The 19,472-nt window shown below is 35.6% G+C and overlaps 1 protein-coding gene across 2 annotated transcripts in view; it reads right to left on the reverse strand.

Moving 5' to 3' along the window:
- Positions 1-518: 518 nt before the first annotated feature.
- Positions 519-19,472, reverse strand: part of NEDD4 (NEDD4 E3 ubiquitin protein ligase) — a 59,981-nt gene continuing 41,027 nt past the window's right edge. For both annotated transcript variants that reach the window (XM_074156255.1, XM_074156254.1), the window contains 18 exons: positions 17,621-17,686; positions 16,879-16,998; positions 16,291-16,497; positions 15,196-15,273; positions 14,927-14,981; positions 14,778-14,836; positions 13,789-13,854; positions 11,298-11,527; positions 10,561-10,682; positions 10,394-10,464; positions 8,730-8,825; positions 7,556-7,629; positions 7,347-7,407; positions 6,717-6,776; positions 6,511-6,618; positions 5,816-5,912; positions 2,436-2,508; positions 519-2,358 (listed from right to left, as the gene is read on the reverse strand). In XM_074156255.1, coding sequence (XP_074012356.1) covers positions 2,256-2,358; positions 2,436-2,508; positions 5,816-5,912; positions 6,511-6,618; positions 6,717-6,776; positions 7,347-7,407; positions 7,556-7,629; positions 8,730-8,825; positions 10,394-10,464; positions 10,561-10,682; positions 11,298-11,527; positions 13,789-13,854; positions 14,778-14,836; positions 14,927-14,981; positions 15,196-15,273; positions 16,291-16,497; positions 16,879-16,998; positions 17,621-17,686 — 1,746 coding nt within the window. In that variant the 3' untranslated portion in view covers positions 519-2,255. The remainder of the gene's footprint in view (positions 2,359-2,435; positions 2,509-5,815; positions 5,913-6,510; positions 6,619-6,716; positions 6,777-7,346; positions 7,408-7,555; positions 7,630-8,729; positions 8,826-10,393; positions 10,465-10,560; positions 10,683-11,297; positions 11,528-13,788; positions 13,855-14,777; positions 14,837-14,926; positions 14,982-15,195; positions 15,274-16,290; positions 16,498-16,878; positions 16,999-17,620; positions 17,687-19,472) is intronic.

A 19,472-nucleotide genomic window follows, 5' to 3' on the forward strand; every position in this document is an offset into this window, starting at 1 on the left:
CACATCCCAGGGCTGCTTCCCCAGCTGGCACTGTGGACCAAGTCCTGCTGGGCTGCCCATGCTGCCTGGAGCAGCCTTTCAGGGCCCGTTGTGAAACCCTGCCACACTCACCACTGAAGTCTGTTGGCTGCGTGCCTGCTCACCAGCTGAGAAGGGTGTTCCTCCAGAAGGAGAGAGGAGCCTGACCCTCCCTCAGCAGCAGTCAGCTGGCATTTCCGTGGGGCTCCACTTTTGCCTGGCTGCCATGTGTAGTGTTTCTAGGCTGGCTATACAGTGAAGGTTCACAGCGACCTAGAGCTTTTATAAAAACATGGTATTAATTTTTTCAAAGACTGTACATATTTATTGGCAGCAGAACACAAGGAAACAGCACTGCTGCACCTCAACACCTATCCAAAAGTAGCAGCATGTTGTGGTGGAACTGCTGCCCCGGTCTACCTCAGAGTACTAAAATTACTGAATTTTTGCTATTTCAAGACTACCAATTTGCACTTCAAAGAACTGAGTCACAACTTATTAGAATAAACTTTTATTTACTGCTTTCAGGATCCTCATTTTATACTTCAAAGTATGCAACAAAACCTGCTACATTCAAATCTATACAGATTTACTGATATATCATTCATGTTTTACAAAACTGCATATAGATTTTGGAAATTTGTATAAGTTACCTTTATTTACATGTAATATTCTCAGCCCTAATGACCTAGTCAAAGAATAAAACAAAGTGGGATTTTAAATATCCCTTAAGACCCATTACATTTGTTACATAATTTACATATCTTTATAGAGAGATGTGCTACACTTCCTTCTTGCATATTTATAAAGACTGTGACTAAACAGAAGTTTGCTGGCCAAAGCTTAGATACTGTCATTTCCTCAGATCATATTGGTAATAAAATGTTAAAATTAGAGCAAGGCAGGTATAGAAACTGTTTTTTCTTTTAAAACCAACTTTGCTAATCATTTTAACCAGCACTTGCTCAAAAAAAAGTGTTAACATTAATACAAAAAATACCCACATTTACAAAAGAAATCAAACTAATATTTATATGACAAGTTGATCTACAATAAATTGCACGTTGTTGGTTATGACTTTGGTTATACTGTCTTAACAAATTTGGTTTCTAGACTAACAGTGGAGAAAAAAAATATAAAAATGCAGCTATAGAAACTAGCATAACCTGTAAACATCTTACAGAACCAAATTCTGCACCTGGTGACATGTGCATAACCTCCACACAGTTCAGAGAAGTTTGCACATAACAGACTGCTGAATTTGGCCCAGGAAACCCTGTAAACATGTTCTTTATTGTTATGTAGTGCAATACTGCAAGAATGGATAATAAAGGCCTCTAACTACCAGTAACTAATACTGAGTGATATCCATATAAATTTCACTTTAAGATTAATTTGTTGCAAAAGGCTGAATCGAAAATATTATCCATCATTGAACTACAAATTTATCCCAAAAAGTGATGAACACTCAATAAACCAACGACAGTATACAAATTCAGACAAAAAATGGATATAATTTCTCACCGCAATTCAGAATTCTGCTGCTTATCTGTTTTATATAAAGATTTTGGTTTTGTTACACTGTTTTAACAAAAGCAAGTTAGAAAGAGAAATCTAACAAATAAAATGTGTCAGCAAGTCAATGTTCTGCAAAACTCACGGCTGATAATGCAAACAAACGCTTTCCAATATTTTACCTAATACGCTGAATTATAAGGTGCTTTGGGCAGATCTGTAGCAAACAGCCTGAAGCAGCACAGATTACGATACTGCATTACATGAAGTTTGGTGGTTTTGTGTTGGTTTTGTTTTGGTTTTTTTAATTTATTTTAAAAACAGTTTAACAATTTCAGTTGTTCCTCTTAACGCAGCAATTCAAATTTACACTCTCTGCAAAGATTTCTTCACAGTTTTACTTCAGTAGTTTACTGCAGGACAGTCTGTCAAATACTATAGAAGAAGCAACTGCTTAAAAACATTTTAGTTTTTGACTTACTTGGCACTGGCCCATCCAATGTGTATATTGTAGTTATTGGCAAAGTACACAAAACTGTGGAAATGGCAAAATACATTTTTAAAATTTAGTGAATTTTTAATACTTAACTTTACAAGTCATACTATGAAGACTCAATAGCCATGTAACTAAATACAATGGTAGTCCCTGGAAAATTCAAATTTGTTTGTAAACCCTTAAAATGAAATTGCAGCACTGGACCAATACAATTTATGACTCTGTCTTAATCAACCCCATCAAAACCCTGAGTATTTTCAATGGCTAGAAGAAGTTTATCCCATAGATCTTCAAATGAGTCATATGGAGGCAAATCCAAGCGATTAAAGCTGAAAAACAGATGAAAACTCTTAAGTATTTTATCACTCTTACTAAAGGTCATAATTTACTTAAACTAAATACGCACCAGGTATGAGCTCTTGGCAGTTTTTCAGGGGTACCCCACTGTTCAACTGTAAACAACTGTGGTCCATTTGAACCTGCAGAGAAGAATACATCAATTTTCACCCCATTATGAGGTTCTTTTATAATTAGAAATTCAAGTTATGAAATATTTTGGGGTTTTGTAATCCAATTCTGACATTAGTAGGAGCTATTTATATGAATCAAATACAGTCTATACTCAATAATACCAATTCACTTGTATTTTTAAATTCTTTCTTGCTATATCTTCATTTCAAGAGACTTTTACACCTTAAGCTCAGAAGTCTAGTATCTAAATGCATATGCATAGTAGTCGGCAGAAAATTTTATGTAGAAGACAGTTTTATACTGTATAAATTTTGCATGTAAAACTTTAGACATGTTTATTACAATATACCAAGTTATATAACCTGGCAGAAAGTATTCTGTGTCCACCTTTACCTACGCAACAACAGAGTAGAGTAACTGAGAACTTTTTGAAACACGGTGACCATACGTGTACTCCAGGGATGTACATATGCACCTGAGAGAACTTTTTTAGCAAGTGCAGCTCCAGCTATGCCTGTGCCTTCAGCGACTGTCTTACAGCGTGTGGTACTTGAAAGTTTCTTGGACGACCCAGCTCTCACGAGGTGGATGGTAAAGGACATTTTGTAACCATTTCCTTAAGCTGTTGAAAGCATTTGTGTATGTCTGGAGAAGACTGTGTAGTTTAAAAAAAACAAAAAAAAGCAAAAAAAAAAAACCCCAAAAAACTAAAACAAAACAACAAAACCCACTATTTGTTCAGAAAACAGGAGATTATGTCTGATAATGGGTGTCCTCCGATTATTCTACAAGACGACCATCAATAGTTACAGAACTGTATTCCAAGGCAGATGGTTACCCAAGAATGAGTACCCTCCTGCTTCTCAAATGGTAGATGTGAAACACGTTTCAGATTAAAGTTGAGCAGCAGTAATGAGAACAGGCTGATCTACGAATACAGCTGAGGTATAAGTCCTGCGTAGAGTACCTTTAGACCTATGACGGGATTTGGTTTTACAATGCAGAGTGACACCTTCCCTTTTTTATGCTCCTCCAAAATGCTTGGTTGTTGCTTTTTTAACTTTATAATTTTTAACTGTCAATTCAGAAAGAACTCATTTGTGGTGTTATGGAGACATGAAAAGAATAAATGTATATATATTCATAATAAAATGAAATTATATTATGATAACATGTAATAATGCACATTTTAAAAATGGACTTGGAAAAAGATGTTAGCCAACTTATATACAGAAAAAAAAACCAAAACCAACCAAAAAAAGACCCAAGACAATTCATCCCAAAGACGAAAATAAGACAAGAGGAAGAAAAAACCCTTTTACAAAAACTAACACACACAAAAAGGTAGAAAATACACAACGCACAGAAACTACACTTCGTACAAGTGAAGTGAATAAACTAGACAGATGAGAGCAGACACTGAGCAATTAATCCTAACATTATCAGTGAGACTTATGTCAGCAGTTGCGGAAACACTTCCAGCTCCTCTTCTTTACTTTCTTCTTTGGGCTACATGTTTCTTCAACACAGAAGGCTGGTTAGAAAAGGTAACTAGTTAAGAATGCCTGGAATAAGGATGAAGCAGAGAAGCAGTTCTACGACTGACAGTGCGTTCTACCATGTGACACGAAGATAAAACTCCCTTTTAATAGCTAGGTAAGAGTAAGTTCATTTTAGCTATCCAACTAATTGAACAGAGGCTGACAAGGCAGGGTGAGGGGAAGACAAGAAATACAAGAAAGCCACATCTGTTCAGTGTTGTAGTTCTCAAACTTGGGTGGATTTGCTCCAGGACACCAAGCACGCCCTTTTTATGAGCAGAAATGCCTCTCTAGGCCACAAGAGGGAGATCCCCAGCCAGAAAGCCAGCTCTAGGACTGCAGCCCGGAGGTGGGAAGGGAACAACCGCCGGGGCAGGCCGGCAGCAGCAAGAAGCCACGTACCAACACGAAGCACTGAAGAACCACCTACGGTTCATCAGATACAAGCAGGTACTGGAAATGTGATTGTGATCTTTACTAGGGTTTAGTGAGGATGGAGTGCTGGCCACAGAAAAGCAGAAATAACTGTAAGAGAAAGAAACAAAGCACTGTGCAAAACAACTGCTAATTGAATTTTTTGTTAATGAGTGAACAGAACTGCAGAAACTGGGACTTGGTCAGAAGACGGATATCCTAATCCTTGGGCAGAAAGGAACCAAGAACTTCAACAGTTTCTTCCCCTATATCATTCTTTAGTTTTATCTCTGGTACTGTTTTTAGACAAACAAAAATCCATAGGCAGCAAAATTCTGATCGGGTTCCACTGCGATGTGCATGTGCTGTAACTCCAACAGTACCAAGGTTCAGGTGCAACAGCAGACACATGGCTCAAGTCTGCTGAGGGTACTGTCCTTCCCATTGGAACTCACAACTCATTCACTGATGCAATGGAAAAGATAAATCGACTATTTACGATGAAAATTAAGAGAGGGAGAAATGGGGACACATGGTGTGTGGTGTTTGTTCACAATTCTAGTATTTTACAAACAAATTACCGTCTTGTTTACAAAGAAGGAAACTTTTATTCAAATAGGCAAGTTAGGCTATTCAGTCACTTGCATAGGATCTCAAGCACTTTTAGCCTTCATAAAGTCATCTAGCAGAAAACATAATAGCTGATGGCAGCTGAAAACAGACTTGCCATAAGCAAAACACCCCCACCCTTTGTGGGCTGTTCAATCCGCTTGCCTGCAGTCTTTCCACAGTGGGTTTTCTGGCTTTGGTATTAAAGTCTGCTCCCCACTGCTGTCTGCTTGTTTCAGTCTCTCCATTGTAGGTTCACTACTTTCCTTTTGGCATTACGTTTGACTTGTATATCATTTCAGCCGTCCTCTTTAGAGTAGATCCTTACAATTTTATCTGTACAACTATGGCTTGTGAGTTGATGAAAGCTCACATAAGAATCTGAAGTTAACTGCAGATGCCAGCATGTCTTTGTAACCAGATCTTGGATAACAGAGAATTTTCTTCAAGCTCAGTCACATGTTAAATAGGGATTTCTGCAGTGCTTTAGAACTTTAACATCCACATTCATTTGAGAAGTCTTATACATCTAAAAACTTCCAAAAGCAGAATTAAAGTATTTATAGAACATGGGAAACACATGTGATCTAAGTGACTCTTCTCTAACTTTGCTTCTTTTAACTGCCAATATATACTTATTTTTAAAGTAAAATTTGAAAAATAATGTGCCTGTGTTTGAAGTCAAATATCACGACAATTTTGGTATCATGTTCTCTGTTACTGAATTGTGAACATAATCATAGGTACTTACCATACAGCTCAGCGAACCCATTCATAGGTACGCGTGATGTGCCAGTAACAAACTGAAGTAGTCTTATTCTCTTTTCCGAGTCCATCATTAGGACTGCCTATGAATGATAATGATTACAATTAAAGATTTATTTTTAAATTAAGGTTTTAAGCTAGCAGAGTTATGCAACATAGTTTCTATCTCTAAATCATTATCCTTTATGTATATATGCATCTTTTTTAGCGACACATAATCTACTTCTCTGCCTATTGCTAAAAGCTATGAAGTCAACAATTTTTTAATGGCACTGTAACAAGAGTATGGTTACTGGCTTAGCAGGCTGTTAAAATACTTCCCTTGAAGATTTGGCCCCTACTTTCTTTGAAGTTTCCTGATGTTATGTACTAGCAGCCAAATTCCTGTAATTTATTAAACAGAAGAGTTTAACACCTCTTTAGTGTAACCATGCCAGAAAGACCTACACAGAAATATTTTTAACCCCAGTCAGATGTGGATTTTTTTTTTGTAAAAGCAAGTATCAGTACTGTATGTACATTGCGACCACGCATCTCATCTTTAGTTTTCTTCCTGTCTTTTCCAGGAGTTTTAATGGTCAAATATTTACCTACCTATTGATGAATCGCACAATAAACTAGCATAGCTGAAAGGCAGCAGCTTTTTAACGTTTTAAGTAAAAAAGTAGAACTTCACAATACCTTCCAGAACCACTGTATTACTTGATGGTTTATGTTGTAGCCATTTTTGTATTTTGTATGTAGTTTCCAATCAGCCACATCCACATCTCCCAGCCCACACATTAATAACTATACAGATAAAAAATACAAAACAAAAGACCATGAAAGTTTAAGTCAGTAACATTAAGTTTCAACATAATTTGCTTTCTTTCCCATGATACACTTACCTCTAGCTCATTTTCATCGAAAATTTTAATGAGATCCTGTGGTATTAGTTCAAAAAAGCCCTAAACAAATGAAGGAAGTTTTTAAAAATCAAGTCAGCATTAGTTAAGCATTTTTGTTCACTGAGAATCATATCTATATGCTTTAGTAAACACAGCCAAAGCAAAACATCAAATACTAAAGTTTGGACACCAGCAGCCCCCAGTTTGGCTATAGTACTTTTAATTCTAACTTCTCTCACATCTTTATTGTGCTACATTGAATGATGCATATTTAAGTCTGAATATCATATATGCATTATCATTTATGCAAATAAGGATAAACCAGCTAGTTTAATTTAATTCTATTAGTTTAATTTTCATTTCTGCAGAGTTCATTAAACAGTTTGCACTACAGCTAAAGCTGTCAGCCAGCATTAAGAAATAAGCAAGTTTTTCAATATGAATTAAACACCTCAGTAAAAACAGACAAAAAAAGCTGAAATAATTCAAAGCTGACACTCCAGTTATCACTTCCTTTTTTATACCTGTAACACCATTATATGTGGGCCTTCAGGATGTCGAAACAAAAGTTGTCTTAACAAAAGAAATTCTTCTAGGAATTTGTTGTGTCTAATTTTATTAAAACTATACCTCTTTAAAGGCTGCCATTTGTTTCTGTACTCTGCTCACAAATCTCCACTGAATTACAAGACTGTAAAAAACCAAAACAACAGCATTTAAAATAAAGGCAATTTATATACAAAGCATCATCCTCCCTTTGTTAATCTAAGTAACACACAGCCACTATTACTAGAGGTGCAACACAGTGAGATACATCGCACACAGTGACCACCACTTACTGAATGTAGTCTCTCTTGTTCTTGTTGGTGACAACTATTTCTGATCCACCACTTTTCAGTTCATGTTGATGGGTCTAAATGCAATACATAGAATAGGTCTTAGATGAGCTGCATATGTAACAGAATTCATATGGTAATAATAGGTTATTTAGTTAACTCTTGAAGGCTGCAGAATTCATAAACTATGAGAATTAGAATCAGTTTCACAGGTCACCTGAATAAACAATTCTGTTGATTGTTTAAAAAAAAACATACGTATTATTCAGGGATGCCAGACTGCAATGGAGCAACCTCCATTTTTTTGACCTGCTACAATAAATTGCCCAAGTTTGCACACAAGTTCTCAGTAATGTGGACTTCAACTACATATTCGGTGACTCGGCCTTTTTTCCAAATCTCAAGGAAAAACACTTACAGAACGATTTCAGCAATGGTCCCAGTAAAAAGGCAAATCGATATGCTTGTCTGTTACATAATGATTTATACTACTAGACCTCAGTAGACAAATATCTGATTTTCAGTTCATTACGGATGTATGTTTTCACACTCCTACTTAGGATCACTTTAGTTACACAAGACCACAAAGGCAATTATCCTACTTCGATCTAGTTGGTGTCTGTAATTTGGAATTTTTATTCAAGACCTGTGGTATTTCTACATGACTTATCTTGGATAGCTTTCTACTCACAACAAACTTGTTTATTCCACAGTTTTCTAGTACACCTTAGAGAAAAAGGTGTACTATTATTAGTACTAACTATTATTATCTACCAGTGAATTTTATGATTCCTGCCCTTTCAAAAAGAGTTCATCCTTTCCAGCCAATCACATAAACTCAATCTCTACTCCAGATTAACGAATAGGACTATGGATATCTTAGTCTCACTTGCGCTCACAGTAACAGCTACATTTCAATACAAGTATGATTTAAGAAAAAAAGCATGAACCATTTTTTAAAGCTCTGCTGATTTCCAAGTCCTTTATCACATCACAGCCAAGCTAAAAGAGCACTGCATGAGCATGTGCCAGCTAAAAGAAGCAGCTGAGTGAACAAACCAACATGACTGTGAAAGAAGGGGTTTCCTTAATACTATACAGATAAAATCAGCTAATTTCACAGATCAGATGTTTTCTTTCATGTTTTGTCTATTCTACTTTACATAAACATACTAACCTGACCAAAAAGTTCTTCATCGACTATAAATCTGAGGTCCAGTTCTGTTGGATCATTTTCAAGAATCCATCTCAGAGAATTATAATATTCACTATCCTAAGACAGAGAATTACAAAATAGTAAATACAAAATAGAGTTGCCACCTTTTAAGCTACAAGAGGCTCCACTCCAGCCCAGTGAATGCTGACACCTAGGATAATCCTGTATTGGATATGGAGACTCTGCAATTATATAAATTATACCAAGCTACAAAGACCTTTAAAGACGTTTGAAACCTGAAAACTCAGCAATCTCAGGACTAAAAATCTCACATGTAGTAAAATGGTGATAAGATGTCACAGCATTATCTGAAGTAATGTATTTTGGACTCTTCTCTGTCTCTCATCCTGTATTTATCTTCCCTTTATACTTGGGCATTATTACAAAGAGCCTTAGGAAATGAAAATTAAGATACTGCCCCAACTGCATCCTGGACTGCATCAAAAGCAGCTTGGCCAGCAGGTCGAGGGAGGTGATTCTGCCCCTCTACTCTGCTCTGGTGAGACCCTAACTGCAGCGCTGCATCCAGCTCTGGGATCCCCAGCATAAGAAAGACATGGACCTGCTTGAGCAGGTCTGGAGGAGGGCCACAAAGATGATCACAGGACTGGAGCACCTCTGCTATGAGGACAGGCTGATAGAATTGGGTTTGTTCAGCCTGGAGAAGAGAAGGCTCTGGAGAGACCTTATAGCAGCCTTCCAGTACTTAAAAGGGACCTACAGAAAAGATGGAGAGGGATTCTTAATCAGGGAGTGTAGCAATAGGACAAGGGGTAACAGTTTTAAACTAAAGGAGGGGAGATTTAGATTAGATATTGGGAAGAAATTCTTTACTGTGAGGGTGGTGAGACACTGGCACAGAAAAGCTGTGGCCAGGGTGGATGGGGCTTTGAGCCACCTGGTCTAGTGGAAGGTGTCCCTGCCCATGGCAGGGGTGCTGGAACTAGATGATCTTTAAGGCCCCTTCCAACCCAGAACATTCTGTGATTCTATAGTACTGAAAAAAATTTAAAAAAAAATTAGGACACATCTGTAAATCTGTTACTCAGAAACAGATAGGAACTATATTCTGTATTCTTACAGGACAGCAAGATCAGTAATAAATTAAAGAGATTGAATAAAAATCACTCTGCTCATGACTATTCTAGATAAGAGCCATTATCAGGGAAACAAACAACCAAGAAAATTTTAAGGACTATGTTTTCCTCTAAAAATGTTACATCGTATCACTCATTAATATTTTCAGTCTCTGAAAATATAAGAATACATTTCCTTTTAATAATCAAAGACACAAACAAATTTAAAAAACAGGTTGAGACAGGCATCCCAAAGATATTTATATTCAGTTTTTAAAAATACTAGGTGTCTAAAAATGTTTTAAGAAAACACCACAGAGAGTTTAGTCACGTTTTCAACACAGCTTAGCTGACCTAAACCAGAGTCTAGGTGTCTTTGATTTTCACTGGAAGTTTTAATTCCTATACAACTTAGAGACTTATAAAAGATGTAGCCTAAAATTTCTTTGATTCATGCACTTTCAACCTTCACAATGTCATTAAAAATATATTTTAAAAAATTAATATGAACATGAAATCCTAACATATATGATAAGGCAAATTACGTACCACAGACTCCATATCATGAAGCGTTATTGGTTTTTGGAGCATCATCTTGTAAAAAGGACGAATAAAAAAAGCTTTAAAGAAGAACAAATAAATTGAAGAGTATGTAACTTAAAATTCAAAATACGCACAATATTAATCTAAATATATTACATAAAATAAATACTAACCATCCAAAAGTTTGCCATGGTAAACAGCCATTCCAGCTACACGACCTATAAACTTGAAATAAGAGAGATGATCTTCATTGCAAAGTCCAGAGTTTGGATTGATCTGCAGAGTATAGTTATCTCTGAAGTTGAAGGAGAGAGCAGGGAAGAAAAAGAAAAACAAAATGTTGTACTATTGGAACAGTCCCACATTGGATAATCTGAAAGATATCACTGGTTAAATCGGGTATTATTTTTCATGAAGTTGAAAAAACAATCCTATCTGGATTAATAAATCACTAATCTAATATTAAACAACATTCAATAGAAGATTCTATTAGCATAGCAGAAATAACAGTTTTGAAACACCATGAACTATCTTGGTAAGTTAGACATGCCAAACAGAAGGGCTTAACTCCTATTAAAGTAGTCAGAATAACACTGTCCACATTATTTGTTAAATACTGCCTCTTCTGTAAGTAGTAGATGGTTGCAAGTGTATGCTTGTCTATGCAAAGATGACATGGCTTATGTTAGACTACTGAAAAAAAGACACAGGTACTGTCTCCACATTATTCTTCTGTCAAACAAAGAACAGGTGCAGAATATTGCGGTTATTAACAATTAAACCCGCCTATACAGCTTAGGAGAGGAGGAAAAAAAAGAACAGTAATTCCATTTTTAAAGTAGGTATGAGAAATATAATTGATCTGGTTTCCCTAACTAGTCTTCATGTCTTCCAGACCTGTATTACTTACGTAGCTGAATATTCGAACAATCCATAATAAGGATTAAACATTTCTTTAGAGAGAAGGAAGAACCATTCCCTGGCCACTCCTCCATAGTCTAAACCTTTTTCACCATCAAATTCAATCCAAAGTCTTGCTTTAAGGAAGTCTGCTCTCTTTACAGCTATAATTCTTCTATAAGAATCTTCAAGGATTGTTGTGCGATGAATTTTCATTTCAAATCTATTTGGAATATCACTCTAAAAAAAAAAAAAGAAGAAAAAGAAACCATAGAACAACAGAACAAAACCTAACATCTTTTAATCTTGCAGAGTATGCAAATTCTGTAAACAAATAATGGCACACAAATCCTTTTCTTAAATAATTTGGAAACATAACAGAATATGACTGACAAAAGGCTCTATTTATAAATGATTAAACTAGTCTGGACAGTTTCAGATACTAAATTCTATTTCATACCAAGAAAATAGGGTTAAAATAAGTTCTTACTTGTAACAGCACATACTCAGTTGTTCTGTGGGCAGCAAGGCATGGAGTATTTTTTAACACTGAAAATTTATCATACTATAAGCTCAATTATAAACAAGAGCTCAGAGTTTATAAGTAAAATTATTTTGGAACGATTTTACCTGACTTATTTAATCTTTTATTTCAATATTCTAACTACAAGGCTAGATGTCCAGTTCTCTTACTTAAGACATACATGACAAACAAGTATTCCTACAATAGTAAAATAAAAATCAGTCCACTTAAAATTTGAGATCACGGGAACAAATCACAAGGTTTATATTTACTATCATATAGGAAATTGTTTAAAGAAAAAATATCCAAGAAGTTCTTATTTGCTGCTGGGCTTTCAGAGTAGCATAAAACCAGGAAATAAAACTTTGCTGAATCATTAGATCACCATATGAAAACAGAGTATTTTCTTGATTTCACTTGTTTTCAGCCAGTTTATTTCAGCAATTACTTCAGGCAAAATTGAGAAATTCAGTGAAAGTGGGAACAGGAAATTTCAACTTGTGTTGATCTATGACTAGATTAGGATGATGCAATGAAACTCAGTATTTCAAATAACTAGTCACACACTGAGTAGAAATAATGGATTTTTGAATGCAGATATATTTAATACAGTCAGTTTGAAGAGCACATGCTCAGATATACTTCCTTCCTTTTCTTATACTCCTTAAATAATCTATTCTAAATGTCACAGATAAAAAAACTGAATGCAGCATTTAAATGTAATGCCTATTTATATGCAGCAACAGTTTGATCCATACTACAAACAAAAAATAATTACTAATTAAGCACAGTATTTATCATTTTCCAAGTTGCAAAATACTATACAATATTGCGTCTATAATTTACATGGTGGCTGAAACACATAGGTCTTTGTCATCATTTCAGAAAGCAGCAAATAAACCTACAGTTAAAAAAAAAAAATTTCTTTTTCCTAGTTTTAGTTGTAAATCAACTTTTCAGAATAAAAAGTTCAAGCAACAATAAAATCAATTACTAAAACCAAACTGAATTGATTAAAATAGTATTCAATAATTAATCCTCGATATAAATCAATCCATTATCCTAACTGTCATTTAGGTATTTGTGAATACTTAAAAGGCAAGAGTAATGTAGGCTTTAAAATCTACAGGTGTATTTTATTCTTAAAATGCTACAATTAAATTATGTGGGTGAGCTGTCTTATCACTTCTCAAATTAGGATAATGACATCTGAATGAATGCCAAGCTTGTCTGACTAGGGACACAAAAAAGGGTGCATATACAATTGTTTGCAATTTACACATCAGCTCAAAATGCATAGGTTTCCAAAAGGCGAGAGACAAACTCGGTAAGTAAAAGATGAAGTATGAGTCTAAACTCAAATGCTATTATTATATATATATCTCCCAAGAATACCAAATTTGATTGCAGTTGTGCAAAGAGCCATTGTTATCTGGATATCCAGATGCTATTTACAGTCTTTTATGCTATGTGTTATAAATATCTCTGCCACTGTCATTTCAAACTGGAACTTGCAAATGAGATTCATAAACTTAAGATTTTAAGGCTATACCAATGTATTACAGTCATCTTGCCTGATCAAGATGACAGTACAGTTTTCTATCTGAACAGTCTAAAATACATTCTGAGAACTTCTATTTCCATATTCTGAGTTCCAAAAACTATTATACACTATATTAGTGATTTCCAAACTACTGTCAGGTTCACAACTTTTCTAACCTTTTAGAATTTCTGCTTTTTCAATTAGACTGCTTGTAGTGTCATCAATGCATAAAGTTACTAACCCTACTGTTATATAATAGTTAATTGCTAATTGATACCAAGTTGCTGCTTCACAAATGTATTTGTGATCAGACAGTCAATTTACCTTCCCTAAGCAGGTTACAGAGTTCAATTGCCTTTTGCTGTAAACTAAGCTTTCCTTTGCTTAGGGGCATAAGTTTCTTAACCTTCTGCTCAATTCCTACTGATTACTAACCTGTTTCTTCAATTTTTTTCTGAAGAACTCGTACTTCCGCTTATAGTCCCTGGAATAAGGCACAGCCTTTGAAAAGAAAAAAGAAGTGCTTGAGATACTCCTGAAAATTAATGTAATATAAATTAGTCTATATTTGTAAAACAGACAATGCATTTAAGTTCTGAGGAGACAGGAATACATGTTTTACTAAGCATTATGGGATATTTTAATTTATAAATATATGGGCAGTTCAAAACATCTGGAATGAAAAGTACTTATTCATTCAGATCATTTGTTCTGATCAGTTCCACAGAATTTATCCTGTACTTCACTATTAACTGATGTGACTAAGATCACCGACTGGCCTAGATCAAAGTGACCAAAATGCCTTTGCTGACTTAACGCATAGTCTTTCCTTGCTGTATCATGAGAGACCTGGCTACAAACACCTCGATTTTCCATGGACAGAGAAGGTTGTTTACATACGTGGGCTATTAATAAACACAGATATCAGCTGAACACTAAAACCCATCTATAATTATAATGTGTACTGTCTTTGCAATTAGTCCTGGTAATTTTGCACTTCAGATGAAGTATCAAGGCTAGATAATTATTTTTCAGTTGGAAATGAATTTCATTCCTTTTAAAGCCTTTTTTTTTCCCCCCCTTCATTTTTTTTTTTTCAAGTTCACTTCATGAATTGAGTTAGTTTTATTTTGGACACTGTGGATAAAAAAAAAAAAAAAAAAAAAGTTTCTTACCCACTTCAAATGTCTCCTCTCCCCAGTCTATAAGGAAAGTTTCTTACTACTGTGGGAACTGACTTTTCTTTCTGGCATTTAAAGACCATTTCCACAGAATCTTTCTAAACAGTCTTTAAAAAGGAATACAAATGCCTTGTTCAAATACCCTGAAGTTTGATCTTCCAGACTGAGTATCTGATAAATGACAAGAGTTTGCTCTTAACAATATTCTTGAAAAATATGTAAAGCTACATAAGAAAAGCTTACTGGTCCAGTTATTGCCACATTCTGCAGTCGAGGATCCTCCCATTGTGTTTTCTTCGTATCTGCAAGACATTTATTAATTAGTTCCATTAATTTATATAATGTTCAGAAATAAAATGATGAGTGGGGGAAGAATACAACGTTGTACATACTGTGGTTTATGAAGAATATTCTTCCATCTGTGTGAGTTCGCTCTTCCCACCCTGGCTGTAAGGAGGAGAAACTTATTATAAATTTCTCACCATATAGTTTGCATAGAACTCAATACGATCTGCAGTTAGGGGCAGTCCCCTGCTCCATCTACTCTCAGCACTGGAATTCAAAATAGAGTAGTTTTTGTTTTCTCACGTGCAAGTTTTGATAGTGCTAATTTAAGTATTTAAATTGTATCCGCAAAACAAGTATAAAACAGTTTACTTACTGGTAACGGCCCCAGGTCTACTGGATCTAGGGAAGTCTTTCGCCTCGGATGAGCAGAATTTTTCAGTCTTGGGTCTTCCTTTGAGAAAAAGAACAAGCAGCACGTTAAAATCCTTTGGTTATTTTGTTTTGCTCTTCATTTTTTCCTCTTTATTAATGATTGTTTAAAGAATATGCCTAGTACCAACTAGATAATTGTTGCATATTCTGCCACCAGTAGTTCCTTGGGGATTCTCAGTCCTCCAATAGTTTAGAAACATCTTGTGATGACCTCTCACTTTATTTTACGTATATATAAAAAAAATCCCTCATTCAAGTCGGTTTTAGTGTAACTGAGTTGAATTAATCTTTCCACACAGTTTCTGGCACATCTTATGCTTGTTGTGTTTGGTGGTTGGGTTTTTTTTTATTTGGTTGGTTTAGCTTTTTTGGGGGGATAGGGGGAAGGCGTTTGTGTTAAATGAGGTCTTTCCATAATCCTGGAGAAATTAATATTAATTTTGAAACAATTTAATGCATTTCTCTATTCTCTTTCACCTGACAGTAGTACTGACCTACTCTTTAAATGCTTACGTCCATCTATTAGCACTGCCTAGTGGAGTGCAATGCCACTTGGTGGAACTGTAGCTATACAACTTCCTCATCCATATTGTAGCTGCACCTGGCCTGCTTCTTACTAATTCACAGAAATATGCCTTGTGCTCTGTACCATATGAGGAATTAAAGGTAATGGATTTCCTGTTGAAGGTAAGTTTACAAAACTGATTTCTGTTAACAGCGCATATATGCTATCATAGTTTTACAGTTATGACAGAAGTGTCATTTAGGAGATGCTTTACATCTGTAAAAGAGATTCCTATATACAGCAGTATTTTCCTCCTTCCAACCTAAACTTTCAAGTGCCAATACAGTTTATTAAATTCATAACGTTCTACTCATGACTGATATTTTTAAATGACTTTGCATTTTTATGACATATGTTCCTTAACAGACATGACACAGCTATCTTGTCACTAAAGAAATCTACAGAAGCTTGCTGAAAGTTTTGCCTTGAGAGAAATTGGAATTTCAGTCCACAAGAGCACTTTTCCATTACCCATGTTGTAGTTTTGGTATTGTGGTCAATAAAGAATGGTCTCCCATTGGGTGCATGTCGCACTTCCCAGCCTTTAGGGAGAAATCCTTGCTCCATTTCAGGCTGCTGCTGAGAAGACTGTTGTGATGAATCACTTGATGTTGCTTGTGGTTGTCTTCCTGTAGAAATACTTTGTGCAGCTGACAACTGACTTGGTTCCATAGCAATCTATGGTAAATGAAAAACAAAAATAATTAAAATAAAACAAATCAAAGCCCCGTAGAGCAATATATTTTCGTCTAATATCAACAACATTGACTAACAATCACTGGTTATGCTGCCGAGATTAAAAAGAGGTCTTTCAGGCTTCTCCACCAGCTATCACCCTCCAGAAGGCTTTCTTGGTACTTTAATAGTAGAGTGAGTTGCCATAAATATCACCATTCCTAACTCTCACTGCATTCTCTCACATCTTTTATGTAGCGCTTTACCAGTTTATGCCTTTCACATGTTCTATTTCAAAGGGGTCTCTAAACTTTGCTTCTATTATGTGAGATGTTTAAAAGGTTAAACGAATAAAACCATTAAAACTTAGAAAACAGACAGTACCTGTACAACTGGCTTTATCCAGGTAGTGGTTCTAGAATTGTGATCTATATAATATGACCTCCCTTTTTCATCTTGTCGTTCTTCCCAGCCTGGAGGTAATCCAGATGAAGTAGGCAGTAACTAAATATTAGTGATATCAGAAGAAAAACAGTTAAGAAAACTATGAAAGTGACTATGAAAAGTCTTTCTTCTGTCAACGTAAAACAACAAAACCATAATCCAGAAGGTTCATGATTTTCGCAGACTGGATAAAATAGAAAATCAGTATTTAAATCCTTACTGAATAGGATGAAGTGACAGAAACTACTTCCCCCCTCAGACTCAAGCTTCTCATCTAAGAGGATTCATTTATATACCTGGTTTAGGCATGGCTGATCCAGCCTCGTATTTATGGCTATGAGCTCATTGTATGTTTGCAGCAGGTGGTACAGCTTTTAATTATAAAGCAAACAATTTGAAAAACAAAACTCTCAGCTTCATGGGAAGACTACTTCTTTCTGCAGGTTCTATCCATGCATTAAGCTAATGTTAAACCAAAACCACAAGTTGGAACACGAAAGCTTTACAACTGAACTCCAGTCTTACTAGACTCATAATTCCAATTTTGTCAGGACAGCTGCCAGAAGGCCACCAAATCTCATTTAAAATGTCAGCACATAATACATAGTTTTAAAAGTTCTACACGAAGAAAAGCTTTCAACTCCTCCGCTTCACAAGCCTATGTTTTTGGAAAATGACATACCACTGGATGTGCAGGCTGCTCTTCAACTCTGTACGTTTGCAGGCTACCTCTTCTGCTGGAATGGTTCTTGAAGTAGTGAAGAATGACATATTAGCTATTATTGTAGCTTTAAGGATGGCAGAAAACAGTCAACAATGGTTATCACTTCACACTATTACAGTTTTCATCTTGAACAAACTGTCTTATTTGTTTTGCAACGTCGATTTAATCTACTATTCTGGAACACTGTTTTAACACTGCTAGAAACATTAAGTCTATTATACACTTAAAACAGAATACTACAGAGGCTTGTGAAAGTTCGGAAAACTCTAACAATGGATGTTTCGGCACTTAAAACATTAAGAGTTAATTGCAACCAGTTACATTACAATTGAATTTACAGTATAGAACTTCCTGCATTATCTTGTCAGCAGACTAAAGCCTGTGGTATATCGGAGCTGATGCAACTTTTCAGACAGGAGATTAAGTTAATAATGACAAGATATGAGTCTGAGACATTCAGTTTGAGAAGAGTAATTCAATCTCTGGACTTTGCATAAGCACCTACCTTTCTGCCAGAGCCCTATTTAGATCTCATCTGCTACAATTAAGCAACTATATTTCATCTTGCTCCAGGACTTCCCAGATTATTTGAAGGATTTTTCCCTATACACATACCCTTTCGGAATACTTTAAGGAAAAAGCATGATTAAGTTTTTAAATTTTCTTTTCTGGGGATGATGGAGGTGAAGAGAGGTAAGACTGTCATCCTAGCAGGCTCTTACAGATAATTTGAACATCTGCCTCTTCTTTTGCTTAGGCCACCCAAGCAAGCTGAAGTAACAGTTTTCTTGCTATCCTTGGGATTCTGAATAGCAGAGATCAAGTAAAGTCTTGTTAGTCTCTGCTGTTTCCAGCAACACTGGTGATGTCTTTGTACAAATTTAGAAAAACATGGTCAATTCCAAATTTACATTTGGAATGACGTTCTCAGCATCACAAAAGCTAATGATTTGATTTAAATACCAAAGTCTTACAGACTAAACGCTCTGGGTCACCTCTAGAGGCTTTCTTCAATGGACAGAGGATTTTCTCCAATCACATATCAGGTTACAAGGCTGCCTGTGGAGCTCGGGTTTCATAAAACAGCTGAGCTTATTTAATTGCTTGCTACCACCAAAAAGACAAGTCTCACTCCTGGCTGTGTACTCCTGCTGCTTTCTCTTTGCCAGTGTAGTATTTTTCAGACAACCTAGGGTGCTGTTTCAGCTTGCTAAAACAGTAAAAAACACAGTTGGGGGAAAAAGAGAATAGTTTTCTGCTGGGTTAGCAAGCTGAACAGACTTACTGAGAGATCAGACAAGTTTCATAACTGATACAAGGGTTGTGGAACTATATAAACGAGGACCCTTTTTCATGGCTCTGGAGTCACCAGGTTTACTCAGTTCAGTCATAAAGTCTTATCCCAAGATTCACAAGGAAAAATGAGTTATCTTAAAACTTGTCCTAGTGGAAAAAGTAACCAATATAGCACGACTCCCTTAGAAATAAGCTTTCAGGATATAGATAGCTTCCTTCATCTGTAGTTTTCAGCAGTACTCAGTATGACATTAGAATAAGAGGTAGACTTACAGACTGAAAAACAGTTAACACAAGTCTGTTTTAATCTCAGGAAGAAATTCATACAAGCAAAGTGAGGAAGAATGTTTGCTTAGATGGGGTTCTATCATAAAGAGATTACTTTTAAATTCTCTGCATTTGACACAAAATTAGAAATATAATTGTTAATATGAAGTACTTATGGATCTAATTCTACCACAGTAACATTTTGTGCAAAATATTATAGATGTTTCTATATGTTAGAACAATGAGA

This window comes from Numenius arquata, chromosome 11 (assembly GCF_964106895.1).
Source record: "Numenius arquata chromosome 11, bNumArq3.hap1.1, whole genome shotgun sequence".
In the NCBI taxonomy this organism is placed as follows: domain Eukaryota; kingdom Metazoa; phylum Chordata; class Aves; order Charadriiformes; family Scolopacidae; genus Numenius; species Numenius arquata.